The sequence below is a fragment of the Pezoporus flaviventris genome, unplaced genomic scaffold, assembly GCF_033815535.1.
Source record: "Pezoporus flaviventris isolate CSIRO_AGI_PZ_B2104156 unplaced genomic scaffold, CSIRO_AGI_Pfla_v1 ptg000005l, whole genome shotgun sequence".
NCBI classification, from domain to species: Eukaryota; Metazoa; Chordata; class Aves; order Psittaciformes; family Psittacidae; genus Pezoporus; species Pezoporus flaviventris.
Genome location: NW_026892553.1, coordinates 7,620,932 through 7,648,566, shown reverse-complemented (window position 1 = coordinate 7,648,566; position 27,635 = coordinate 7,620,932). Strand labels below are relative to the sequence as shown.

At 47.1% G+C, this 27,635-nt stretch overlaps 1 protein-coding gene across 4 annotated transcripts in view; it reads left to right on the top strand.

The window, feature by feature from the left end:
* The window catches only part of GABRA3 (gamma-aminobutyric acid type A receptor subunit alpha3), a 64,072-nt gene that overhangs the window by 603 nt on the left and 35,834 nt on the right, over positions 1-27,635 (top strand). The window contains exons 2-4 of one of the 4 annotated variants that reach the window (XM_061445946.1): positions 6,771-6,981; positions 8,644-8,772; positions 12,450-12,571. In XM_061445946.1, the coding sequence (XP_061301930.1) occupies positions 8,684-8,772; positions 12,450-12,571 (211 nt within the window). In that variant the 5' untranslated portion in view covers positions 6,771-6,981; positions 8,644-8,683. Of the gene's footprint in view, positions 1-3,690; positions 3,710-6,770; positions 6,982-8,643; positions 8,773-12,449; positions 12,572-25,449; positions 25,588-27,635 lie in introns of those variants that run through there. The other 3 variants (XM_061445948.1, XM_061445945.1, XM_061445949.1) reach the window with 3 other exon arrangements.

Sequence of the window (27,635 nt, the reverse complement as noted above, 5' to 3'; positions counted from 1 at the left end):
GGATAATACTAGAGCCGGACAGTGAATGCAGGGAAAGGGCTGAGTGGAGAGAGCGGTATAGTAAAGTCAAGTCAAGTTTCCCCCTGAATCCTGCAGCCAGGCCTAATGGGCACTGATGCTGTGTCAGGGGGGCTGGAGAGGGAATAAGGCTCCAGATCTTTCCTCCTCCCCCCAGACTTACTAGGACTGAGGAGTAGCATAATATAAAATTAAGCATTAGAGAGTCCACGCTGCAACATTTAATCCATTGTTCCTCGCACTGCCTTCTGCCAGAACAATTCTCATCTGGACAAGAGAAGTATAATTGAACAAATAGTTCATTTCCCTAGCCAATTGCATCCATAGTCTATCCTCTGTATCTGCTGCTGTCTGGCTGCAAACACAGCGGCGTCCTCAGGCAGAAAGGGAGAGCTGGGACCCTCTGGTAAGGCTCTGAACAGCCACACAGACCCAGCAAGAGCAAGCTCACCTGAGTTGTTCTGAAAGCAGCAGCAGATTTGTTCCCTCATCTGTGGTCCTCTTAGTTTCCTTGTGGGGAGTGTGAAGAAGATAAATAACAGGTGGCAAGACAGGTCCAGCCTACAACTAGAAGATGCTACGTGTGGTTCAGGCAAGTCCTCTCCTTTCTGTAGTGTGTTAACTTTCTCTTTACCCTGGAGGATAAAGGATTTTGGGCTGTTTTGAGGTGGTGATGCTGTTGTGTTTGCCAGCCTGCCCTTCAGCCTGTGCCTGTGGTGGCAGGGTGCCCTGCAGTGCGCTCGCATGCATGCACAGATGGAGGAGTGCATGAGCCGATGCTCCTGCTCTTTTCCAAGAGAGCTTTGGGCAGCTGGCAGGGTTGTGGCTGCACCATGACCTCCTTGGCACATGCTTGGCTGAAGGCTGCATCCTTTCCTCTGGAATCTCCTGCTGGTTTGCAGAGCACAGCAGAGCTCAGTGCATGGGGATACACAGATGTATTGTCCGCACTGCTGCGAGATGTGTTTAGCACTGGGAGGCTACTGCTTTTCCTTGCTTCTGGAGCTTCTCTTTGCAGGTGTGCATCATACAGCTTTCCTCCTTCTATTCTTTCTTGTTTCCTCTTTCTTCTTTGTCTGTAGATTGTCACCTTCCCACTTCACTCTTCAGCTTCTACTTCATCTTTTCCTGCTTAATCCATTCTTTCACCTCAGTTTCTTTCTCCCTAAGTAGACCGTGTCCTCTTCAGCCTGCTCCTCTCAGCACTGGAGAAGCAGCCCAGCCCCTCATCTCAGTAGGAGTATTCCTGCCAACTGTTTACAAAAAGTAGCACAATACTCAGACTGAACACTGACATCATTACATACCCAGCCAGAGAGTAGTAAATAATACTGCCTTTCAAGCTTTTGCCCAGTGGTGAGTCTTTTGACATCTCTTTTGCCCATGGGCTAAATGTATTATACTTGGCTTGTATTTACTTATATTCTGGAAACACTAAGTCAGTGCACAGATATATGGTATCAAAGGGGATGTATATTGATGTCTTGCACTTTGTACACTTACTGTGCCTGTATGCATTCTGTGCCTGAATATGCATCATACAGCTCTGCTCCTGCATTCAGGCTTTGACAGTCATGCTTGGCAAGTGTCAGCGCTGTCAGGGAAGGCACAGTTGCTGAGGTGTGGATATTGTTCCATCAGTGAAGGAAAGATGGCTGTGAGGTGAAGGTCAAGAGCACCAGCAGAAGGCACAGAGCTTGGCTAGCCGTGTCTGGCCTGGTTAGCGTGCTAGCTAGTTTTCCAAAGATGATTGTGATTGATCGCAGACTGTGGGTACTGTCAGCACGGTTGTATTTCCAGTTGTGCTTGTGAGCCTGAGTCTGTCTGCAGTTGCTTTGATTGTGAGTCAGTCTGTCTGCAGTTGCAGTAGCTGTGAATCAGTGTCTGCCTGTAATTACGTGGGTGAATCAGTGTTGGCTTGTTACACTTTGAGTGCAAATGGTTTCCCATAGCAGTTGTGGGTGTGAATCACTCTACAATCCCTCTGGATGTGTTTTTTGAGTAGAGAGATGCAACACTGGGATTAATTTTGTTTTGATGAGGAAAAACTGTCAAGCAGCTTCTCGTTTTGAAAAACTAAAGCTGAGTTGGGAGCTGGGCAGAGATTGTTCCTCTGTTACCAGCTTTCTACTGAAGAGATCTGCTTTAAGGCTTGTTCCCAAGGTTTCCATGTTGATCTGAACCTTTAATTCCTTTAACTTGTGCCGCTGGTCCTGGGTGTCCTCTTCTGCTGGCATCTCTTGCAGAGCTGCAGACAATGCATTTGGTAACCATCATGTGTGCCTCATACCTTGTGTGTGACACGTTCATGGGAAGGTTGTTTATGGCTTGTGCAGTGTGTGTTTATGGGGACAAGCTAGTGTGTGCCCTCGGGTAGGTAAGCACAAACATTTTCAAGCTTGTGAGTTGAAGACTATGTGGTTCCCTTGCCATATGCCTCTTGCCGTGAGCCAGGGCTATTTCTCTAAGTAGATTGTAAACAGCAAGTTTGATTCAGGTAGGTGGAGGAATTGCTGCCTGTCTCTTGTTCGTGCAAAACACTGTAGTATCTTCTGGCTTTCAGCAGCATCTGTATGGCATAAAGCAGTGCTAAACTGAGAGGCAAGTCAGAGAAATTTAGGCTACATCAGATGATGGAAGCAGAACACTTGCCTTGGTCCAGGCTAACAAACTAAGCATCCCCTGTGCTGACTAGTGCAGGTGGAGTGTGATGCTGGCACGGCTGGACTGCTTCCAGGAGACACTGACTTGGGTGTCTCTGCCTGTGTTGTGCAGTGTATGCCTGTACCCCATTTAGCTCATTTCAGAACAAAAGGATGCAAACAACCAGTAGGACAAGGGTCTTGTGAAATACCATTGTAACTTACGCCATTATTTTCAGGCTCCCAGGTGGATCTTGGCTGCCCATTGTCACCCCTGCCCTCTAATAAAAAGAGTTTTATTCTAAGAGACCCTTCTTTAAGCTGAAGAAGTTGAGAACCAAAGCAAAACCTCCTCAACGGAGACACAGGGTAGCATGCACATTGCCTGCATTTACTGCTGCTGCACTGAGGGCTTGCTGGCTGCCTGTATCTGCAGAGAGAGCTTGGAGCTTTACCCAAAGACGTGCTACAAGAGGCATAGCTGTGATCACCACAAGGCTGGTGTGCTCATGGAGGACTGGTGATGGCTGGGCAGAGCACAGTCTGTGCAGTCTGGATGATTTTGGAATCCCTGAAAGGTGTCAGAGGACCTCTCCTAATGCCTGGGACCTGTTTTACAGAGGCTGTAGTGCAATGAGGAAGGGCTTTAAGGAGCTTCTTGTGCTGTGCAAGTGCGCCTGACTTTGAGAGTAAATATGCAGGTGTTGTGAGGTCACCTACAGTGCTGTGCTCAGATGTGTTCCTGTGCAGGTGGATGGATGTGCTTGTCATCCACAGGGTCAAGATCACCCTCTTATCCCTGCATGGAAGTGCTTGTAGCTGGGCTCTTGCACTGAGGCTGCCTCTAATTTCCAGTTTGTTTTCCAGCTGCTTCCCAGCATCAGCTCCTCATTGCACAGCCCTCTCTGAGATACCTCGCTTGGCAAAGAACTGGAGCAGCTGCAGGGGCTGGGGGCTGAGTGAGAGCTCCGAGAGCTCAGCACTCCTTCAGCTGATGCCACTGGTGTTGGTTCATGGTGTGTGGGCATGCTGACCAACTGACACTGCAGGTACACAGCATCTCTGGGTGCAGCGATGGGGTAAAAATGTCCTTTGGGCTGTTTCATGAATGCTGCCTGCATTATTACACTACTGCTAAGTGAATCAGGTTGTTCCCTTGGCTGTGCATGTTCCAAGGAGGCAATAATTAGAGAGAGGTACTGATGTGGCTCTCACAAGTGAACACGGGTGGGTTTATGTGTCTTTTCTTTCTTCATTCCCTCTCTGATGCTTGCTGTTCTCCCAGGCTTTATTGCAAACTTTACTTTTCTCCACCTCCAGAGCGCTATCTGTCTTTCCCTTGTCAGAAGAAGCTTGTGTTAATCACTCATTCCTAAGAAGGCATTTCAGAATACTTAATCCTTATAGAATAAGGTTTTATGAACATATCAAGCTCATTATGACAAGTCAGGAGGTACCCTAGTAACTGTTAACTTTGGGTACCAGGCTGACCTGGAAGGTGTCATCTCTTTCTTGGTTCCCAAACCCACCTCAGTAGGAACAGGGGTTGGAGCATGTTAATGTCTTGAGGACAATAAAGGTTTTCCAAGTCCTTGTTCCAAAACTGCAAATACAACAGGAAGGCTGTATTTCTGGAGAGTGTTGTTATGCTATGATGCTCCGGAGATTGGACAGACTGAATGCGCTGGAGAGGAGTGGGTATTTTTATGATGCCTTTAGTATGTGGTTATAAAGACACCTGCCAAATCCAGAGTGCACAGAATTGTAAACCTCAAGTATCACTGTATTCCAGCTGCAAAGTGTTAGCTGGGCTCCTTAGAAAATCTGCATTGGATTCAGCTGTGGAGGTTACCAGCAACTGCAGAATTAGTGATGAATGCATTCACTAACTGTGCCATTAAGAAATGAGCAATGGACAGATGGAGGAAGGAAGTGCAGAGCTCTTTTGAACATGTACAATCCCTATAGGCTCCATCTTGCATAGGCATAGATGGGCACCAGAAGCTAGAAGAGTGATTTTCTTTACCTTATGTGAAAGAGGGGTCAGTCTGAGTTGTATCACTGTTTTCTGAGCATATAAATCTTTGTATTCTGCTTTTTTTTCTTAACGGATACTGTGGTTGCTTCCTTTCCGCAAGACCTAGTAAGAAATCTTGGATTTTTTTTTTTTCTTAGAGACTATTGCCATCCAACTAACATTCCTAAACCCTCACTCATTTACATGCAGTTACATGCATGTTGCCTGCATCCTCCCTCCCCTTCCAAGAGGATCAGGGATCCCTGGAAGTATTCAGATCAAGACATTGTCTGTTTCAGTGCCTTCCTGAGTGGTGGCAGCTGAATAGCATAGAAAGCACTTTCTGCGAGGGCAGCACCAGTTCGTAGTTCAGGCCGGAGTAGCCCCAGTTTTCCTTTCCCTGGGTGTTTCCATTCCTTTCCTTTGCTCAAGATGGTGTTGCACATCAAGGGGCTCCTTTCTCCCTGCAGTAACTGCTGTGGGGCAGACAGACCTCTGCAAGGGTGACTCTTGTGCTGCAATCTAAGGAGCTCCATTACTGGGCTGTTGAAACCAGGACTGGTTTTACAAACCTGGCAGCCCAGAAACCTTTTTGTTAGAGAGGCTGTGAGGCCAGTAGCTATTAGGCTTGTAAAGCCCTTGCTCTGGCTGATATTCTGCATGTCCTGTGGCTGGTGCTTGGCCTGGATGAGCAAAAGCCCCAGGAAAGGGGAGAGGTGATGCTGAGAGCTGTTGTGTTATGGGGATGACGCTAGGCTCTGGCTATGGGGAGCTTTGGAAGATCCCTTGAACCATATGAAAGGTGAAGCCACTTCCTTTACAAAAGCTTCCTTACATCCTTCTGAGAAATGCTTTCTGCCTGGCAATAGGGTAATGAGCATCAGTGCTGGAAAGGGGTTGTTCCTTCTGGTGCTGCCCCAGCACTCTCTAGCCAGCCCTGGTTCAATGTCACAAGGCTACCTGGGTTCATCACCAACAGTTTAAGCCCCTGTGTTAATCAGGAATGTCAATCACAGTCCTCAGGACCAGGTCTGCTTCTCAAATCAAAGGAGGCAAAACCCACAGAAAATGCTGTGCATTCTCTTGTATCCAGCTCCCTGGGAAAAATACAAGAACCAAAGGAAAATGGTAGGAAACAGTGCCAAGTTATTTTCCATGCTGTATTGTCCTTCCTGAGTCCCTAAATGCAGCCATAGCAAACCAGCCATGCATGTACTCTCACACCCCATTTGGGGGGCATTCTGTGCACCAGTAAACTGAGCCATTGCTGGCAAAGTAATCACTTGGGCAAGTAGTGAAACGAGATGTTTCCTCCCAGTGCAGGTGTACAGAACTGGTTCTGATGCTTGAAATGAGACTTAAGCATGTATTTAACTTTATTCAACCAGCCCTGTTTTCCTTGGCTAGCACCTTCCTCAATAGAACTATCCAAGTAGAAAATTAGCTCTTCATCTCCATATAATATTGAAGGAATTAAAAAAGGGTTTGGCAAGAATGTGGTTGTTTAGAGCTTCTTGGCACAGACAGGCCTATCTTACAAACGCTTACATGGAAAGTGTGCTTCTGGCCTTTGTTGCTGTTCCTGACCCTATCTCTTTCTGAATTACCTTGCTGTTCCTTTTTCTGGTCCTCTTTTCTTCAGCTCCTCTGTGCCCCTTTGGTGTGTAATCTCCCCAGTCCCTTGTCTCACCAAATCTAATAAAGATGCTCCAACACGTTCTAGAGGAGTCAGAAGGGTTCCTGCAGAGCCAGGAGGCACCCGCTGCAAACCCAAAGGGTTCTTATTTGTGTGGGTATCTCTGTTCAAAAGCTGCTGGCAGGGCAAATTCTGCCAAAACAAACTATTTATTGAATTCAGCAATTGAATGGGAAAGTGTTGATTTCAGTGAGGTTTTTCAGTGGTGGTGTGGGCAGGGGAGAGGGAAACAGCAATGGTGGGATTTTGGCTTTTGGCTCATGTTTGAAATTGCCTTAATAAAAAAAAATCAAATCCTATTGTATAATTTGCAAGTATAAGTGAAATGAAAGGGAAATGTTGAAAGGAAATCTGTTGAGGAGCTTCTAATTGAAGGAGGTTTGAATTTGCCTTGTAGAAAACATCAACATTTTAGCTGTCCTTGTTGTGATTTGGAATGAGTCTCCCCAAACTGTTGGAATTTCCCACAGAACAGATGTTCAGCCTCTTAATTTGTGCTTCATCAGCAAATACATGAATTTCCAAGACTGTGTGTCCCTTCTCAGCTGGAGAGTGGCAGGAACCAGAGGAGCCATCCCAAATCAGGGCTTGTCTCACCAGAGGTGTAGGTGAGTCTATGCCAGAAGGCTCCTGCAGCCTCTGGTAAGTGTGTTCTCCTTTGGTGTGAAGGCTGCGCTTCCCTAGATAGCATCCTGATTAAATAAGGCCTGAGAACACCTACAAATGATCTCATGCACAAAATTAATCCATGCACTGATAGTTGCAAGGATTTTCAGTAATGGGGAGGAAGATAAAGGTAATGCATCTGAAGTATAAATGTGCTTTATGCAAGGCAATGTTACTTTTTCCTTCTGTGCTTGCCATAAGTGAGCATATTGCCAGAACAAAAGCTGAGGTGGATAGATAAGGACTTGTAGTGGCTATTTCTATCTGGCTCTTTCCTGCTGCTTTTGTGGGAGCTTATGTCCTATTAGAGCTGTACTGAGCTAAAAAACAAGGATCAGACACAGCATCCAGAAGACCGTAGGGCCAAAATGATGTGGGTGACCAGGGTTAGCTAGATGCAGAGTCCTGCTTGGGGCTGAGCTCCCAGCAATCTGCATGGGATTTATGCTGCAGGTTCCTGCCTCCAAGTCTATGTGAAGAAGCCCCTGCTCACTGAGAGCACTTGCACTGGGAGCTCAGCTGCCCTCTTCATCCTGAGCACCCTCTAGGAAATGCCTTTCACGTGATGGGGTTTGGCTTTCAACCCAGCATCTCCTTCCTTCATGCTGGAAGTTGCTGCCTGAGGCTCTGCAATATTGGTGCCTATTGAGTAGGGAAATCCAGAAGTCAGCTTTGGCTGGCAACAACATCATGGCCTTTCTGCAGGCTGTAATCAAAGTGAGCCTTCATTTATGGCTTTGGAGCCTCACACTGGCCATTGGTGCCTGGCTACCAAGGTGCTGAGCTGCTGCTGTGCTAAATCTCCTGTGTGCCAGACATGGTGTTGTGCTGGGGAGACGTCATGACAAGCTGTATTTATACAGGCTGTTGCTTGGCAGTGCTGTTCCAAGGTGCATCAACATAATGAGATACATAAAAGGGGAAGGCAGTTAAATGTGCAGTAACATCACAATAAAAGTAAAACTGAGCATTAATGAAAAATCTGAACACACTAAGTGCAGCACAGCCGAGCACTCCCACTACCTTGGGCCTCAGTGCCCAAACTTAATAATAATTTCTGGCAGTGCCATTACCAGAATTAAATGAGGGCCTAACTGTTCAGAAAAAGATGTTTTGGGAAAAAATGGGTCTTGAGGCTTTGCAAGTGGTTCTGCTGTGCGGGTGTCCCCAAGGCAGCGCAGGTAGCAGGGAGCTGGGAACTGCTGCGAGGTGAGGGCAGTGACTGAGGATATGTGTTGAGAAGGAAGCGATGGGTGGAAGAACCAACAGTGCTGTCGTTTTAGAAGCGGAGCTCTGCGCTTGCTGAAGCAGCTGGGAAGCTGCTGGATCGTGATGAAAATGGGATGACGGTTTGTATGTGTACATACATGCGTGGCTCTGACCCCATGCTCGGACTTCCCCAGGGCCAGCAGCATTGCAGCGGATGCTGCTGCCTTCAGTCCTAGTGGGGTCTCTGGGATTTCATATACAGCACCCCAGCAATACAGACTGCTGGTTAACACGGGTAAGCTGCTGGGCAAAAGTCAACTGAGCAGATTGCTTTTCTCCTAATAAATAAAACCTATTTTCTCTTCTCTCCTTCCCCTCTGTGCCCACCCTGGCAGGTCTTGGAGGCTTGTGTGACGGTCACTGCGTGCTGATACCATGGTGCTGAAGCTCCTGGGAACGGGCTCACTCTCCTTTGTTAGCCTTGGAGTCCTAGTCCTGGTTTTGGCTCTCCCTGCTGATGCTGGGTAAGGTGGTGAACACTGAGGCTGTTGGGCAAAGCTGAGTCCTCTTGCTATGCTTAAATATCCCAGGTCCAGTACCTATGTGAAGTAGTCCAGGGGAAAGTGCTAAGAAGTGTCTCTGCTGTGTTTGACCCTCCACCACTTGTCCCCATCCCCATATCTTTCACCCCAGGGACTGTACAGTCCGTCATGGCTGAGCTGACTGATTACATTAGCATTATTTGAGGTCCTCTCACTAAGGACAGTTGTCAGCATTTTTTGCAGCAAAACCAGTTTTCAGATTTGTCCTCTTCACAATTCACTCTGGGCAAGGACTTGGAAGGGAGATTCCCCCCCCCCCTTCTCCCTTTAATTTCTGAATAGTTTTAAAGAAAAGAAAATGAAACCACTTCAGTTGTTGGGCTTTTTGTGGTATAAGGACCTGTGAGCCATACACTTGATGTGCTGCAGCATAGGGCAGGACTCTGGCCAGCCCTGGCTGGGCACTCTGCACCATGTCGAGGCTATCCCGGTGCAGGGAATACTGCTGCCAGCCTCTGGGAGCTGTCAGGAGAAGACAAAAGCCTGTTAGCCTTTGACAGGTTCTTCAGCTCTCCTCTGCATCCCACTGGAGCCTTGGGGAGCTCAGAGAGCCCTTCAAGGAAGGGAAGCAAAGACACCACCAACGCAGCCACAGGGAGGGATGAGCTTTGCACAGAGGGAGAGAAATGCAAATAACACATGACTCCTATGAAAAACTTAGGAAAGCCTTTAGAGCACCAGGTATGGACGTTGAGGTGCTGCTGCTGAGTTACAAGTCCAGCAGCAGCCAGGGATTTCTATGCACGAAATAACGTCATTGCTGTCACTTGTACTTCACCCCTCTGCGTGGAGCTTTTTGCTCACATGCATGCTCCTGCCTTGTCCTGCCCACCCCACTTCACCTGCTTGGATCTAACTCTGCATAAGCAAATGTGTCCCGAGCATGCCTTGACATGCCTCTGCCTTCCCCAGTGCTGCCCTTTTGCTTCCCATCACATAGTCACTGCTGCTGCTGCTGCTCCCTCACTGCCTGCCATATGGGTATCGCTCTGGTCCACAGGAAGATTTGCTTCCTAAATTCCCTACAAGGGGACCCTTGTTTGGAGCTGGTGTGCAGAGAGCCTGTGCACAGGGCTGGTGTCCAGAGAGCCTGTGCACAGGGACGGGTGGTGAGGGAATGACTTTTCCTCAAGCCTATCCTAATTAAATTTGCTGTAAACCTCTGCCTTCCCTGCCTTCCCTGCTTTTAATTATCTTAAAACCATGATCCCCATATGTCTTTGGAATTCCTTTACACCTTGCTACAGGGCAGCTTTAGCTTGATGTTACAGTTACAGGTGAGCCAGCCCAGAGCTTGGTTGGACTGGGGAATTGGCTGCAATCAGTGCCAGTCAGAGGTGCTGCCTGCACCCTTACCTCACCCTGCCCTTGCTGCTCTTTCCTGCTCAGTGAATCCCATGCTGCTCACACTGAAGTTGAAACCTCAAATGTCAGGCTAAGTAAAACGGCTTTGAAATTTGTAAACTCATTTTTCCCATCACCGCTGAGCCTCCGCCAGGAATTCCTTCACAAAAATCTGTCCTCCCGCTCTTTATATTGCGGGTGATTTTTAAAGATAGCTTATAAAACATTAATGAATGAGCTTTCATGAGCACAGTAGCTATTCATAAGTTATAGATGGTTATATACCCATCAGCAGACACCGGTACAGATTGCTTTTAAGCATGACATCTATTGAAAGCTGTTACAATTGAAAGTCACTAATTACAGCAGGCATTTGTTAAATTCTTCAAAATTCTACTTTTCTGCAGGGAGTTCAGCTCTTTCAAATATTTCAAGTCCAGATGAAAACCAAAACCAGTGTTTTGATTGGAATGCAAAGGCTTGAAGGCTGTGATGCAGTTTGTAATATTAATGGTGGTTTGATGGTTTTGATCTGACAGGTAGCATTAGGGTTGCAACGGGTGTTTTCCCTACCATACCTCACTCCCCATCCCCTATGGGAACTGCAGTTTAGGCACTTTATTACCCTCTTAGGCTCTTATAAAGCCAAACTTACCGGCTTGACCTCTTCTCCCATGCTACCAGGTATTGGTTTGCTAAAACCACAGGCTAAGGAGCCTTGTGAGAGATGGGATCCAATCCCTGGAGAAGGAAACCTCAAGCACTTGAAATGCAATTTCCCAGAGTGTTTGGTTATTGATGCCAACGCAAATTAATGTCAAAATTGCCCAAAATGGAATATTTCAATTAGCTGCCACATGCTGTATAGTATTGATTCTGCCTGGCTCTAAAAATACTCATACCCTGCTCTCGATTTTTCCTCTTTTGCTAGAAAACACTTTTTGCTCTAATTTATCTTAGACAAGTGGGGTTTCTGCTGTGAGAACATTCTGATAGAGAACTCCAAGCCAGCTCTGCTACTTGTCATGCTACTGACCCTTCACAGGGTATTTACAAATAGATCCATAGTGTCATGGGCGATGAGTCTAACCAGATAGGATGCAGCAGGATTAAGCTTTAAACTCTATAAATGATATTCCTCTTTCTGTTTGGTTTTGTTTGTTTGGTTTTTTTTTGTGGGGATTTTTTGCTTTGGGTTGGTTCTTTTTGCCCCATCAATTACTTTCTGGGCATGTTTAAACCAGTGGCTGCACACATCAACTGGAGCAAGAGAAAGGGGCAAGAGAAGGTAAGGGGTAGAAGTGTTAGAAACCAACAATTTATGGGCTTCTCTTGCCCCAGCTGTGGGGACTGTTCCTTCAGTGCATCGTAGGTGCCTTCCCTGGCAATTGCATCTACATCTCGCACCACCAGAGTGTCTTTAGTTTGCTGTGTCTGTGGTCTTCATATGGGCAGTGCTCCCTCATCACACATCTGTTTAGTGGCACAGGGCTTATTTGTCAGTCGGGCTACCTGGTGCCATTGCTGAGGATCCCTTTGCTCTGTCAGCCTTTCCTGCCTTGCCTGGCTGGGCTTCCTTAGCCATCCTGCTGCCTGTTTGTGCCTCTTAATCTCTCTTTGGCCTTATTGGTGTCTTTTTTATTTCCTCTTCCATCTTCCTTGCAATCTCCGCATCTCTATAGATTTTTCTTTTGTTTTTCTTTCACTTAATCTCCTGTTTTTCCATTTGTTTTGGTCCTAACAGCTATTTCTGCTGGGGAAAGCTGTGCTTAGAGCCACAGCACTGGTACTCTGTGTAGTCTGAAATTTCTTTCTGAGGAAAGCCAGTTTCGGAAGCATTCTCAGGCTCCTTCTCTGTTGATTGAAAGGGAGATGCAAAATGCAAATTATTTGCAAATATCAAATCAAATGTATTATTTGCGCCCCTTGGGCTTGCAAAACTGCACTGAGGATTTTGCTTAGGAAGATCAGCTTTTCTTGAGAAATTTACTACTTATTTCAGTCCACCTGGGGCAGCAAATGCCCCGAGGAAATAATTTTCCTTGGAGGATTCCTGGCTTCTTGCATTGAGCAGAGTTAGGAACATGAGAATTCATTTGGTTTCATTGCCTTATGAACATGCACGCCCCACTGCAGCACAGGCTGGAGCATGAGCTGACATCCCTTCGTTTCCAGTAACTGCTCAGAGCATGGAAAGAGTAGGTTTCTCTTCTGATGATGTTTTTATCTCCTTTTTTCCCCCCTTTATATGGCAGGCTTTCTCAGAAACATGTTTCAGACGTCGTCGATGACAGCAAAGACAACATCACCATTTTCACCCGCATCCTGGACAGGCTGTTGGATGGATACGACAACCGCCTCAGACCCGGGCTCGGAGGTCAGTTGGGATGGACAGATGATGTTTTCCACAGCTGTGTAGCTTTAGAAATGAGAGCTTGCACAGAAGACTTCTTATGAAAGCTGCTGCGGTCAGGGGAGGTTGGTTCAGTGCCAGAGTCAGTCTGTTGCCAGTTTCCCTATTTTGAGTCTGCACTACCTTGTTTGATGGTTTATGAGATGAGAGGTACAAGTCTGACTGCTGTGGTCTTCTATGACATTACATTGATAGGCCTGTAGATGGAGCAAATATAATTAAACTTATTTCTGCTTTCATAGGCATTACCACTTCAGAAATGACGAAACTACCAGTTTGCAGGACCTTCAACTCGTGCTGTTGGTTGTTAGTCAGTGGGCTTTGCTGCAGAGCTTCTGTCTTGACATCTTCTCCGTTATTTCCCATGTAGCTGTCACCTGGCAAGCTCTTCTGTGTGTGCTGGTCTGGACACCAGGCAGTCAGCCAGGCCTTGTTGTCCCCTGAGCTGCTTTTAATACTGCTCCTATCAGAGCTTCTGCTGCTGACTTTGTCTCCAATCACCTACAGTTGTTTAAGGTGCTTTAGAAAGCAAAATCACAGTAGTCCCCTCCCTTCCCAATGCTTATGGCATACATGTAGTGGGATGTAAGGGGGCAGAAGCAACTGGGAGATGTGTGGGGAAGACAGACATGAGCTTTCTTAGTGAGATGAAGGAGACATGAGCTGAGTGGTTTCTTGGTGTGCTGTTGTCAAGGGGTGTTGCTGTGGCAGAGATGATGACCCCTCTCAGGTGCTGGCAGCCGTGTGCCATGGGGGCTCCTGGTGTGATGTCCCTACCCTGATGTCCCAATCCTGCTCAGCTGCAAAGGTGTGCTGCTGGACCATGATTCCCACCCAAAGCTGCAGTCACTGCATGCTCCACTGTTCTGGAAGGTCCTGCTGCCAAGGGAAGTTGGGAACGAGCTTTCCTGACCTCTTGCATGCTGATGGGGGCTCCGGTGATACAGTGCTAGCCTGGAATTGCCCCACCATTCCTCTTGATGTCTCTTCCCAGGCCCATGTTCACCTCTGTGCTATGGCCCTCTGCCCTTCCAAAGTCTAGGAGCATTTTGATCCCAATCAGAAACCATGCAAAATATGGGAAGGAGGGCTTTTCCAGTGAGCACCTCACCGCTGATGGGCTGCTAGGACCCAAGCAGGAAAGGGTTACTGTGTCTGCATAAGCCACCCATCAGTTTTATTGCTTTTGTTGCTTGTTTCTTTCCCCCAGAATTAACTGCAGTTCTGCTAATAGCTTTGCTTCCTCAAGTCTCCCCAATAGCTGTATTGATTTAACTGAAATGAGTTCTGAAAGGGGACTGAGGGGGGCATTTATGTTCACCATAGGCTTGGTTGCAGACAACCCCATGCAAAGTATTAACAAGAGGACTCCCAGGAGCCCCTTGCTGGAGGAGTTAAAACCTTTGTTGGAATATCTCTACTCTGCTGCTTTAGATCCTTTAATAACATGTTTAACATAATAAATTGCCTTTGTCTGAGCCAGACATTGCATGTCTAAAGACTGCTTTCACCTCTGATTCCCCCTCATGGAGCACTCCTCTGGACCCAGGTGGGAAGTTTTAACAAGGGCTACGGGTTTTGGGGGCTCTTGGCTGGTAATGAGTTGTCCTCAGTGTATGTGTATGGGGCAGCCTCGTGAGCCAGTCTTTCCCACCTATAGCTGGACCTGTTTACTGCAAGCCTTTCATTCCTTGGAATAGAAGGGCCATCAGGGCTGCTGTCAGGAAGAACATTAGAGGGAAAGACTTTTCCCCATGCTGCTGGTGGCCAAAGAAGCAGAAATGGTCCTGCTGCAGGCTCCAGACTTAGGGGTTGATCAAATGGCCTGGGGTGATAGACAGCAATTGATGGGTTACATGAGATCTGTGAGAGGGATCACTTTGCTTCAAATCAGCAGCTATGCTGCTGTGTGATTCAGGGTGTATTGGTTTTCCTGAGAGAGCACTTGGCCGTCCCTGTAGATCCAGAGCTGGCTCTCCCCATTTCCATCAAGAATATCGTTCCTTTGCTTTTCTGAAGGTATCAGATGAGAGCATCCATTAGCACCACACAGTCCTACCTTGGTGTCTGTGGAAAGGACAGACGTGATGGTATTGCACACACACACACAACAGGTGTCTAAATTATGGATCACCAGGACACGTAGCCCCCCTTCTTGGCCTCACTTTCCTTGCTCTGTATGAGACAGGTCCCCCCAAAACACTGGGTTGGGGTATGGAGGGCTGCACCACCTCTCAGGCTGTGTGTGCCCAGGTGCCTGTCCCCAGCACTTGGCAGAGCCATTTCCTTGTGTACTGGGAACAGAGCAGTGTTTGTTTAGGCTTTGAGAAAAGAGCCTGTGTATGCAACAGAGTGTTGATGTGGTGACTTCTCCCCTCAAGATAGCCTCTTTGTATTTATTTTCTTATCCCCTCTGCTTTCACCATCTGCTGCCACCCACTCTAATAGCTCCCATGCCAGAGCTCCTCTTCTTACAAGGATGCCGCAGACACAAACTGAAGCAAACCGGTGACGAGGCTGCTCGGGAGCGCCCGGTGCTGCAGAGCCACATTCCAGGCAAGGGTATTCCTGTGCCTTGCTGCTGCTTCAGCCTCCCAGGGCTCTCCAGCAAGGAGTCCTTGTAGTCTTGATGGCAAGTAAAGGCTTGTGAGCATACTCCAGGATAGCTTAGAAAAGGAAAGGTGGGGGGAATGGGGAAGGTGGCTGTCAGACCCCTCATTCTGCAGGTGTGCCACATAGTACAATACTATTGGTGCCATAGAAGTCTTCCGTGGTTGGCAGGAGGCTTCTCCCTGTCTCTGCCAGGTGAGCTAGGAATGGCTTGGGTTTACGGACAGAAGTTAGTCTTTTATTTGGCCCATACCACTAAAATAGAGTCTGGCCTTAGGGAGGGGGTAGCTGCATAAACATGTTATAGAACTCAGAGAACCATCAGCAGATAACCCATGTTTCCCTTAGGAAAACACAAGACAGATTGGTTATTAAGTCAGAAGAGGAACAGAAATGGACCCCGAGGGGATGGAGACATCTGTTGTCGTGGCCAACTTTGTAAGATAAGAAAATCTCCTATTGAGAGAGTTTTTACGGACAGCACTGGCCTCCACTCCTGATCTGGAGCTCTGCAATTGCACAGATCCTCTGCCCAGCCCTGCAGGGGCTGTGATTAGGGGCATCTATTTATAGCTCTCAAATTCTCTTTGCTGGGGCTTCCTACAGAGCTGGTGTGTGGAGAGGCCTCACTCAGTTTTGAACCTGGAGCTTGTCTTGCTTGCGGAAGTAGGAGAGAGGAGATATGGCCAGGAGAAAGAGAGAAAACTGGCTGACAAAGAGAGAGACATCGTATACCCAAAAAGAAGGGATGTTCAAGGAGTGGGATGTGAGTGATGGAGCTGAGTGATCCTCCAAGAACGACTGATGCACAAAAATACCTTGTGTATCCTTGTGCTGCTTACTCTGAAGAGTGAGTGGAGTTCTGCAATCCTCGCACAGGCACAGTGATGCCCAGCACACGAGAGGGGTGGGTGGCTGGGTTGTCTGAGGTTCAGTGATGGTCCCTGTGCAGCTGTACCTCCCGCAGCCTTATTTCCTATCTGATGAAGTCTGGGTCCATTGGGCTGCAACCCAAACACAACCACCTCGTGAGTGCCTGGGGAGGGGAAAGCAAGGAGGTTTCCAGGCTTGCCCCAGCCTTTTCTTTCCTTACAGCCTCGAGAATCCATTTAACACACTTTGGCAACACAAAGCAACTGGGGAGCACCTTGCTGCTCAGGGAGGAAGCACACAGGGCCTTTCTGTAGCTGTTTGAAGAATAGGATAGGGATTTCTTCCTGTTCAGCCAGAGACTGTCTGCATCTTGGGAGGCAGGGTGTGTCTGAAGTGCTTTTTAGCTTAAGAATGAGGACCCCAGAAGGCATCTGGAGCAGTGATGGACGGTGTCTGTGTTGGTTGTTTGGAGAGACCTGTGCTCCAGAAAGCTGTTGGCCTTTTCCAGGGGGATGCTGAGGAGGAAAAGATTGTTCACCAGGGAAGAGGAGGAGAAAGGAGGCAGCTCAGTTTTCTAAAAGATGGGTTGTGAACTTTCTAGATAAGCCAGTTTCTCTGACTCCAATTAAAAAGCAATTTGTACCATGTTAAGCTGCTAGGCGAGGATCAATCGGTGTTATCCCTCCTGGATGCAGTATCGCTTCGCTTACTACTCACAGTATTTCCTTGAAGCTTCTACCACATGTCTCTGGAGTCCCTAAAAGGCTGACTCGACCCCACTTAGGGCTGGTGAGCATCCTGATGGTCTGACTGCATGATGTGCTTCTGGACAATTGTGGGTTAGGAGCCTACTGAAGTTTTCAGAGCATGGGGTTTACTGGGACCAGCAAACAGAGTCAGCTGAACTAAAGCAATGCAATTTCCTAGGCAGAACAAGGCACTTGGCCCCTTTGGTTTATTCTTCCTTGGGGACAGGGCATGGTGCCTGATCCTTGTTCTCAGGGTTGGCACTAAGAGGGTCCTATGCAGGCAGAGGGGAAGTCGCTGTTTGTATCTTCACAACTGGCATATCCAGAAAGTAAAAGCAATCCAAGCTGGTGGCGTCCTCCTCTTCCTCATCTCCACTGGGCGGCTCTTTGTGGCTTAGTGTCAGCATCTCCCTGCCCACACTGGGGTCAAGCATATTTTGGTGCAGTCAGGCTCTGCTCGCAATAAGACTCAAATCAGGGATGCCCAGCATGGACCTATGGTGCCTTTCATCTGGCCTCACTATGTCAGCTTTGCCCTGCTAATGGTTTTGATCTGCTGCCACCTGTTAATATTTATCCTGCTGATGTATTCCTTTTATTCTTTTGTGAGTATTCCTTGGCTGGAGTTTTCCCTCTCTTCTTTCTGTGGCGCAGTGTTTCTTCCTGCTTTTTTAATGATGGTGTAGTTTGGTAGGATGGCTTCTGAGCAAGTGAGAAACATCTGTATCCCTGTCTTGCCATGTGTATATCATTAATGCAAGGGCTGATGGCCAGGAGGTTTTGGATTTAGGTTCAGAGCAGTTCCCTTTAGGTTGAGATGTTCCTCTGAGGTGCTTGATGTATCGCACTTCAATGCATCTATCACTTTGTCCTGACCTCCTGCAGGTAAGGGCTTGGCTGTTATCATGTGAACATGAAGGCAGAGGGGCTGAAATAGTTGGAATAATTAAATTATAGAGCTGCCTTCTCTCGAAAGCACATTGCTCTTCTAGCTGAAACAGTGAGAACTTACCTGTCTGGCAAGGAGAAATCTGACTGCAGTGAGAGCAACCTGTAACAGTGGCAGAAATTGTTAAATTGTTTGGATTGAAGAGCTAAAATCTGGACAAAATCTTGAAATTGTCCTTTTCTTCTGCAGATAGGTTGCAAAGCCCTGAGGTAGGGGCCCTCACAAGCCCTTTGGGTGCATGTAAAGCCACAACATGCAGCAGCCCAGCTTTTGGGTGCTCAGTGGAGGCAGGTGGTCCCTCAGCAGAACATCAGGTGCTACCTGTTGCTGTGGGGACACCTGAGCAGTGGTGGCAGAGTCCTGCAATGTGTCCTGCTCCCCACTGCAGCATTGTCACCAGGAATCGATCTGGTCTTGAGCTCTTCTGCAGCTTTTTCACCTGTGCCTGATGAAGCTGCCTGCAGTTTGTCATGTATCTCACCTACATCTGCTGTTAATGCAAGAGAAACGTTAGATAACAAACCCAGTGGTCCTTTGGGGTGCGTTGTGATTTCCAGGGTTTCAGGACTGTGTTTATTCTCTTTCTATCTTAATGTTCCACCTCTCCTGACTTCTCATCTCTTCCCTCTGATCTGACTTCATGCCTTGTATTGATTACTCCAGGGAGGAATTTGATCCTTTCTTAGAAAAAACAAAATCCATGTCTTATCTCAGACAAAGACAAAAACCTGAGGTTCCTTGATGAGTTTTAATTTGAAGCTTAAGCATTGCCTGAGCAGCACTTTCTTCTATTTACCTTTCTGGGCAACAGGGACCCTGCTCTGTCTCATCGAACTTCTGAAGTTAATATCTATGAACAAATTAAAGGTTGTTTTCCCCTTGGGTGCAGCTCTCCAAAGGCAGCTTTGCCATGGATTTGCACGGCCCCACTGCTCTCCTCCTTTCCTCAGGAATCCCAGTTGTGCTGCTGTTTAAACCCACGGTGTACAGGGAGAGGAAACTGTGTGAAAAGGCATGCACACATCAGAAGGCATCTGAGGAATACGAGCTTGACAGCTATGCCTAAGGGTGAAAGTCTTCTCTTAAATAAGTTATGAATTTGCTTAGGGCAACAAGCCTGTATCAAAGCTTTTGGGATATCACAAACACTCCGGAGGGGTCAGAAACCCATTGTGAAAAGAGAATCATAGCTTTTGGTGTGAAACGGTGCCTGGGCTTCAGGTCAGCACCAGGTCCTCTGGGGTCTGCCTGTTCCCCTGCAGTGCCATGGGAAGGAGTGGGCCATCACCATGGGTCCCTGCCCAACCACCCTTTACATGGGCCAGTCATGTTGCCAGTCACCAGCAATGAGGCTGTGCTCTTCAGAGGGGCTGCAACCAAGTCCCCAGGCTGCCAAGGTCGTGGAGGGGAAGGCGTTCCTTTGGGTGCCTTTTTTAGGATGGTGCCTTCGCTCGCTGTATATGTTTCCAATGAGGAGTCCGCATATCCACACATGTAGGCAAGGAGTAAGGCTTTTCCCAAAGGATAAGATTTTATTTTTTTTTCTAGGAAAGTGAATCCATTTGGAGGAATTTTTTGTATTGGAGTAACATCCCACAGCTTGAATGGTAGATAGGACCTGCAGTGAATCAGTGTGACTGTTAGGCAGGTGATCGCTGCCCAAGGGGAAGCTGTCAGAGGTGAGATGATGTTATTTGTTTATAACAACTTTGGAAGCAGGGAGCTGATGTTTAAGCATGTTGAACATGTGTTAGATGGTTTTAAGAACATTAGTAGATGATGTTAGAGATGGCTATAAACTTCTTGTAAGGATGTCTTTATTGATCTGCTGGACCACAGCAGCTACTCATTAGAATTTCCATTCATTTAGTCCCATGTAAAGGATTTATAGCTTGTCTTTCTGGATTGTGAAATAAGATTTTTAGTATTATTATTGTTATATATTATAGAGCTTAAAACTAACATTAGTTGCTTTATTCTGGGAAGCTGGTGCTAAAACAGCCCTCCAAATATTGAGGAAACAGCAGTTATTTTATTCGTTGTGCTAGAGGATAAAATGTTTTCATCAGTTCATGTGCCTATACAGAGGCACTGATTATGTCTGATGAGGTAAAGTCATTGATCATGTTGGTGGTGAATTTTAGCCCTGTTCCATCTGGAAGAAGCAATCAAATCACATCTACCTGGGCCCCCTGTGGTAGAGGGATTAATGCTGCTGATTCAGACCTGTTAGCTTGTTAATGCCGTTTCATTTATTTAAAGGTTATTGTTTGATTAAATAAAAATATTGGAGTGTTCATGAGGCTCTGAGAGATGCATGGGGCTTTGAGGAGTGAGATGCTGCAGGATTATGAGGCTAAATCATGCAGCGTGCCTTAACCAAGTGCTGTTAAAAGTCAGAGTGAAATTCCCACCCTATTGCAGTAAATGGCAAAACTCCCACTGAAGTGGGGCAGGAATTTCATGTAATGATTGCTTTGTCTGTACACACAACCTGCAGCTTTCGGTGTTTATCCCTCCAAGGCAGAGTTTTAATGTTCATTAAAAAATAAAGTTTTTGTGGAGTGCTGGCAATTTTAAGCATAGAGAAAGTTTGTAATCTGCATTATGCAGCGTGAGAAAAGGACTCCCCATTCACTTTACCTTCTTGAAGAACATCATTCAAACCGAAGTGTGGTGAAAGCAACTGGCATAGAAAAAGCATATGATTTATTTTGCTTCCCCCCCAAACCTGCTGGAAAATCCTGTTGATGACAAAGTTCAGACTGACTTAGACAGAATGATTCATGACTGGAGTAAAATCATGTCTGAAAACTCAGGACACTATTTTCAACATTGCAAAAGTTGTTTCAGATGCCTTGTTTTTGGAAGGGTCAGTTCTGATACAAGAAACTTCAAGGAAGGGATTTGATGACCATAAAAAAATCCCCAAACCAACAAACAAAAACTGATGCAGCAATTTGCAAAAGGGAAGGTGGCAGAGGCTCTGCACAAGGCTTACTGCACCTATCTGGATTCTGGTCAAGCAAGCTGTTTGTATCCATATAGGATACATCAGATTCCCGCAGCCCTGCATTCCTGTTATGCACCTGAAGACATGTCTCCTGGAGAGCTGTGAATGTCACTTTAGCCAGTTAAAGCCTCTGTCTTGCAAAAAAAATGAAGATCAGACTTCTTTCCACAAGTTGTGTTTTCTGTAAAGGGTCATGTGGGAATTGAATTAGAGGTTTTTATGCTTGAAAGATTAATGCTCTTCCCTTTGGAGAGATGAACCTGGGCTTGCCTGAGAATTAGAAAGAGAATCATAGCTTCCTAGAAAAGGGCCCCATTTGCTTGCGTGGGGAAGGGTTAAAGAACAAAAGGATGAAATCCCCTTTCTTCTTTCCTGATCAATCTAGCCATCATTATGAGAGAAGCTTTCTGATAGTTTCTCTTTGTCATGTAACATTAATACCATTAAGTCCACTTCGGCAAGGAAAGCGATGTATAATTAATTTGCAAATCAGGGAAGTGGATGTGATTTTTATACAGAAGAGAAGATCTTTAACTGCAGAAGGCATTGTGTGGGCATGGCCATGCTGAAGATGGGACCTCTGCTCTCAGGCTGGGAAGGAATCCTCCTTGAGCATCCCTCTCCCAGAAGTGATGTTGAGACCCGGAGGTCCTCTTTCAGGCTGGTCCCCTGTGTGCCCCTCTCTGTGTATACACCTTCAGTGGGTCCCAGTTTGCTGCTAGACAGAAAAGAGACTGAATAGAACAAGAGTGGAGTCAGGTGGGGAAGGGGTGGGGTATGCAAGTGCCTCTGAATACTTGCAAGTTGGTTGAGCCAGATGAAAGCATCTTTAAGGCTCCCTCCATCCACTGCATCTTTTTGGTGTTTTGATTTTATTTTTTTAAGCCTTAGCTCTATTAAAATTATTACTATTTTGATGCAGGATGCATTAAAAAGTGAAAATGAGAAAAACCCAAACCCTATCTAGACTGATTTGTTCCCAGAAAGATGCTTAATTTTGTATGTATAATTGAAAGGGGCTAAATATAGCTGTATTAATATTTATGGGCCTTATGTTGGAGTCAATACAAGGGTTGCTGTTCAAGGCAATTAAGCTTTACCTTTTCACATCTAGGATTTCAGCATTCGGAGATGACATTAGTTGTGTGACCTGCATCCAAGAGAGAAAAACATAAAAGCATACCATTATCCATCGAATATGATACCCTGTATTTAATGCTGTTTGTGACAGGCAGTTTGTCTCCAGCAAGGATGATCCCTCAGAAGCAGGACTGCTCTCTTCATAGGAGGGAAATCGGTAAGCTCAGAGTCTTTCAAAACTATCCCTGCAGCTGATGCTGTGTTTTGGGAGGAACTGAGTGACTTGGACTATCTCACAGCATCAGAAAGTGGGCATTGCCCACCTCTGCTGCATTGGCAGCTGCTGGGAATGAAGGGGAAATGATTATGGTGGCACCTCGTGAGCTCCAGTAGTCTTCATATACCCTGGAGCTGCAAGAGTAGGAAACATCACCCTCAGTAGCTCGTGAGCAGGAATGCACGGTGGGGGGGGGGGGAGGCTGTTTGCACCCTATTCCTGGGCTCAGGCTATCTGTGCATGCCCGCAGGGCTAGTCACAACCTTCATGTCATTAAAGCACAGGGAAAGCAAATCCTGTCCAGAGATCTGAGCAGCTGTAGGGAGCGTGTTCACGGGGAATTAGGTCGAGGCTGCAAGGATGAAAACAAGTCAGTTTGCGTTAATAACAAAGGCAGAATGATGATGCGCTTGATTTCTAAAGCACTGCCTTTCATGAGAAGGGTATCACCAGGATAATGTGACAAGAGTCCTGGCAGTGCTTGAATTGGCCTGCATTGCCGCTCTTGGAAGCTGCAGCTCCTCACTGCTCCAGTTAACAAAGAGGCTGTTAGGCGCTGTGAAATCTCTCACTGATAAGGACTGTCTGAATCCTGCCTCTCTACTAAATTTGATCAATGTGTCAGATTTTGCCTTTCTTCAGTCTGGACTCTAATAACTGCCTGCGAGAACGAAGATTGCATTGAGGAGCATCGGTGACTGCTCTGCTCTGCAGCCTCCTTTGGGAACAAGGGGTTAACGTGCCAGCCACAGGGCAGATGCTCATGGCCACGGCTGTGGGTGGAGGTTGTCTCAGTGAGGATGAGCTTGGTGCTCATCCCTGCTCCTAGGACTCACGTGCCCCACAAAATTTGAAGCTTTGTGGAGTTGTGTTCCGGTTTCTTTGCTGGTGCGTTGTGTATTTTAGTAGCTGGAAGCCTTTTAACCCCCTTCAGCAAGCAGTAGGGGAATGCGTTTTCTGATGGCTTTCATTAGCTCTTGCTGTTGGAGCAAAACAGGAAGGGAAAAGCAGAAATTGAATGGCACACCAGTGGAGATAGAAATGATGGCCACACTCTTAGTGACTGAGAATGAGATTTCTGCTCCAAATGGCCATTCTGCATCCAGCCTCGGCTCTGGGGATTCACATCCAGTGATGCTGACCCCAGCAGACCAGTGCATTTCCAATTACAGGTGACAATATCCTTGCTGCGCAGTGTTGGCTTGATAGCAAAGGATTGTTCCTTGCTGTGCCTGAGGGTGGGCCAGTGCGGGGCTGAATCCCACCTCTTCTCTGTTCCTGAACAAGGGCAAGCCAAGCTATATATTAAGGAACAAGGAAATTGCACCAGTTAAATTTAAAAAACTCATTTAGCTAAAGCAGCACAAGCTCCCATGAATATTTATCTGATATTATGGAAGCATGTGGACTCCCACCTACTTTATTAAATTGATTTTCAATAAAAATGCAAGTGGAAGACGTTTGATTAATGGCTGCTGGGATGGTACAATTATTGTGAAGTCTGGAGTCAGCAAGAAGTGTCCCCTGAGCCTCTGTGTCCCTGCTGGAGGCTGTGCTAAGAAAATGTTTCTAAACGTTCTCTGAGAGAGAACAGCAACGTTTGTCCATGCCGTTTCCAAGATGGGGTGAGCAGGAGCTGCTGTTGTGCTGGTGCATGGGTTAGCTGAGGGCTGAAGTCCTGCCCTTGAGCCTGGTGTGTGGCTTTTGCTCTCAGTGCTCTGCCTTTTCCTCTGCTTTCCACACCCCTCCGAGCAGGCTGCACCTGAGAATTAAGCACAGCAGTGAGCTTCAGCGATCATGTCGGGTTTGAGTGAGGCTCCCTGGGCCTTTGAATTTAAACATGCCTGGGATTAGCTCTGTCAGCCTGTGGATCCGCTCAGCTCCTACCAATTTACCTGGATTTGTCTCCTGAAGGAAGGCAATTTGAGGCTGTAATGTTACAGCTCTATTAAAGAGCTCTAGGATGCTTTCCCACTGGGACACCTGCCATGGCTGGCACTGCCTCTTTCCAATTAGCTGTCAGGAGCTTGGGTGGGAGATGCTGAGTGCGGTGCAAGTGAGGGTCATGGGTGCTGAGGAACCCGCTGAGCAGGGGAGCGTGGAAATCCCTGTGGTGAGGAGGAATTCTGTGCTCCTAGAAGGCAGCGGGGCTGGGGGCTGCCTGCACAGCCTGAACAGAAACTGTCCTTGGGGGTCTTGCAAAAACTCTTTAGGAGATGCTGTGGATGGGATGTTACGTGTCACTTTCTCTGCAGGGGTGTTCTGAGCCAGAGATGTAGGGGTTTGGGGTGTGATGCTGAGGTGAGGACTGTGCAGGAGTGAAGGGAGGTGGATGGTGTGCCTTGGTGCCATAGGGGAGGCAGAGTGTGAGGCAGGTCCATCTCGGCCTCCCTCAGCTCCACACCCATGGAGCAAAGAAAGGTACCACAACTCTGTGAACCACTGCAACAGCGGTGCCCAAGTGGCACCAGATAAACAAGACCTGGGGCACAAGTCCTTCCTGCAGCCAGTGTGGGAGCCCCATGCACAGGCTTCTGCACTGGGGAGCAGGATCAATGATCTGAAGTTCTCACCCTTTCTTAGAGGGCATGTGGTGCCCAGTGGGCTATAAGCATATGGTACATGGAAAGCAGCTGGGGGCAGAGACAGTGCAAATGCTCTTGATGCTGCCTTTGGAGGCTGAGAGGCTCTCATAGTGGTCTCTATTTTGCAGTATTTCTGACAATTCTCTGCATGCAAATGTATAATGTGCCCATGATGTGTCTTTGCCTGCAAGAGAAGAGGGGGTCTCCGTGCTGCACCCATGCCAGCAGGCAGTGAATGGGTGCAGATACTTTCAGCATGTTTTGAATTGGTTGGGCATTCCTCTGCTGCATTACTGGGGAGCTGGGCTGACAATGGGCTGGGAGGGAAAGGGAATAGAACAGAAAGGAATTAGGAACACTAAAAAGGGGAGCGGGTGCTGAGTATTATGTATGTGGCAGAAAAAGAGAGGCAAGTTCTGATTGAAAACAGAAGCTGCGAAAAGGCAGATTGGCAGGCAGCATATTCCTGAAGACAGCTTTCTCCTCTGTAGGCTGAGTCACCTAAGAAACGTGTCAATAAAGCACACTCGCAGGCACTGTCTCTAATAAATATATATTTAAGAGAGACATTTCTTCAAAACTTCTGCTGGGAGATGTCTAATTCTGAAAGAATGGCACAAAAAATGACATCTCCAGTGGAAGCAGGGAGTTGCTATGGGAACTGGAACGCTTTGAACACACGTCGCTAAAACAAGAAAACATTCTCCCCAGCAAAGGAAATTAAAAATTACATCTGGAGACACCTGCCCTCCTCTTGTCCCTGGGAGCATCGGGATGTTACACAGTGTATCATAAGTCATGTAGTGGGCAGAAGAGAAAATGTGATATTGGTGCTTGGATTTTTGTGAGTAACTGTGATAAAAAGCTTTTCTGTCTACAGGACAGATGATGCTTGTGCCTGAACGGTGCTGGGGAGGGGAAGGTTTAGAGCCATAATGGAATTTCCTCTAAAAGGGTTTTGCTCACCTGGGGATAAAACAACAGCTGCAGTACACAAATAAGCCCACCTCGCTGTGGGTGGATCACCCTGCTGCTCACAGGGTTTGCTGTTCCCATTTGCCAGCCAGGGACTTCCCTGGGAGGCACAGGGAAGCCAGGTGAGAAGGGATGCGATGGAGGGGCACGATGTGTGTACAGGGATTTATTCTGTGCTTTGGAGAGTCTCCATTTACCCTTGCAAGTCTGGGACAACAAGCACAGGAGGGATTATTTCTGCATGGCAGAGCTGGACCGCAGTCCATGCTGTCTAATGAGTTTCTCGGTGTATTGGTAGCAAAGGGAGCACAAAGAGCTGGGTGAGCCAGTGGTGAGGAGTTCTTGTGCTGTACAGCAGGACTTCAGCACCAGAGGAAGTGCTAAATTGACCAGCGCATGGCCATGAAAATTAAACATGTTGATTTGTATGATGTATTGGCATTGCTGAGAAGTAAATGAGTAGTGGCCATGCAGCCCAGTGACCTGTGTATGATGGGGAAGAGACAGCTCAGTGAGGACCTTGGCTCTGCGCACAGCACTCACACAAGCAAGGACCACCTTGTGGTGTGTAAGGAAGGGAATGCATTTGTCTGCGTTGCCCTGGGGGTGGTGGTGGTGAAGGATGCCAGCAGAGTCACAGGAGGAACACTGTCACAGGAGCTGATTAAGTTCTCTCACTGAAGGAAATGCCAGCCAGGAGCTAACGAATAAGGGAACCAGAGTGCAAATTACTGCATTGCTCCCTGCTATGGTTTTCTTGTATCTTTGTCTCAGTACCTGGCATTAGCCTCAAGGGACAGGCTTGTGAATTAAAGGGACCCTTCCTTGCAACTCTAATGCAAACCCCAGTCACCACTTTTTTTCTCTTTTGCACACTACAGTCCATCATGTGGTCTGGCATTCCTCAGCCTGCAGAGCAGCCTGGAACACAAGATATAGCCAGAGGCATGGGAAGGCAGTGCTAAGGCTAAAAGGCAGATGGGGAAACTCAGGCACAGCAGAAACACATTGCATGCTCATTGCCATAGCGCAGATTAACATCAGTGATGTGTTGGAGCTCGGAGCTCAGCCTGCAAACTTCATGCATTTGATTGAGACATCTTGTTTATTCTTTCTCCTTCCACAATGACATAAAGTTGATGCAATGCAGTGTCTTTCATTTGATTTTTCTTGCATTTCCTTGCTTGCTTCCTGGCTTTCCAATCTTTCCAGATGTTTTCCATGTATCAATGATTAACAGGTTGGCAATTGCGGTTCTGTATTGCATCCTTGTGCTTATCTTTTTCCTGGGGATATGCCTTGATCTGTGATGAATTACAGAGCTCAGTAATTGCTTTGTAAATGCTAAGGATTTTACTGTCACTGATCTGAAGTTTCTGCAGCTCTTTTTCAAGCACACGTAGCCTGTTGGGAGGTGATGGTTTGTGTTAAAGAAAGGCTTGCTGAGAATGAGATAACAAAAGGTTCAGTGTTTTTAGGAAATGGAGTAAGCAATAACCTGCTGGGGCCAGTCTGCAGCCTCCCTGATGGAGAAGCGTTAGAGGTGGACCATGTCCATGCAGGTTCTGGTTAAGCCTGGCTGAATGACTGACTCTCGGTTTGCATTACACACACATGAAGGGATACAGCAAAAGCAGCAGTCTGATGGCTGCTCTGTTCTGGCGCCTTCTCTCTTTTGTATATGTGCATGGTCAGTCACAGTGCTGGAGGACAAGACCTGCTGCAGTCTTTCTCTGAGGGTGCTGTGCACCAAAATCCCTTGCTGCGGTCAATAGGAACATCTTCACTGACCCCTAAAGAGAGAAATGAACTGCAGGTGAGGTCAGGAAGGCAGGTCCAGCACAAAACATGGGTGTTTTGTAGGGAACATGGAGAGGTTTGCCTGATGCTGAAGTACCAGTCTGGCATTTTTGCCCT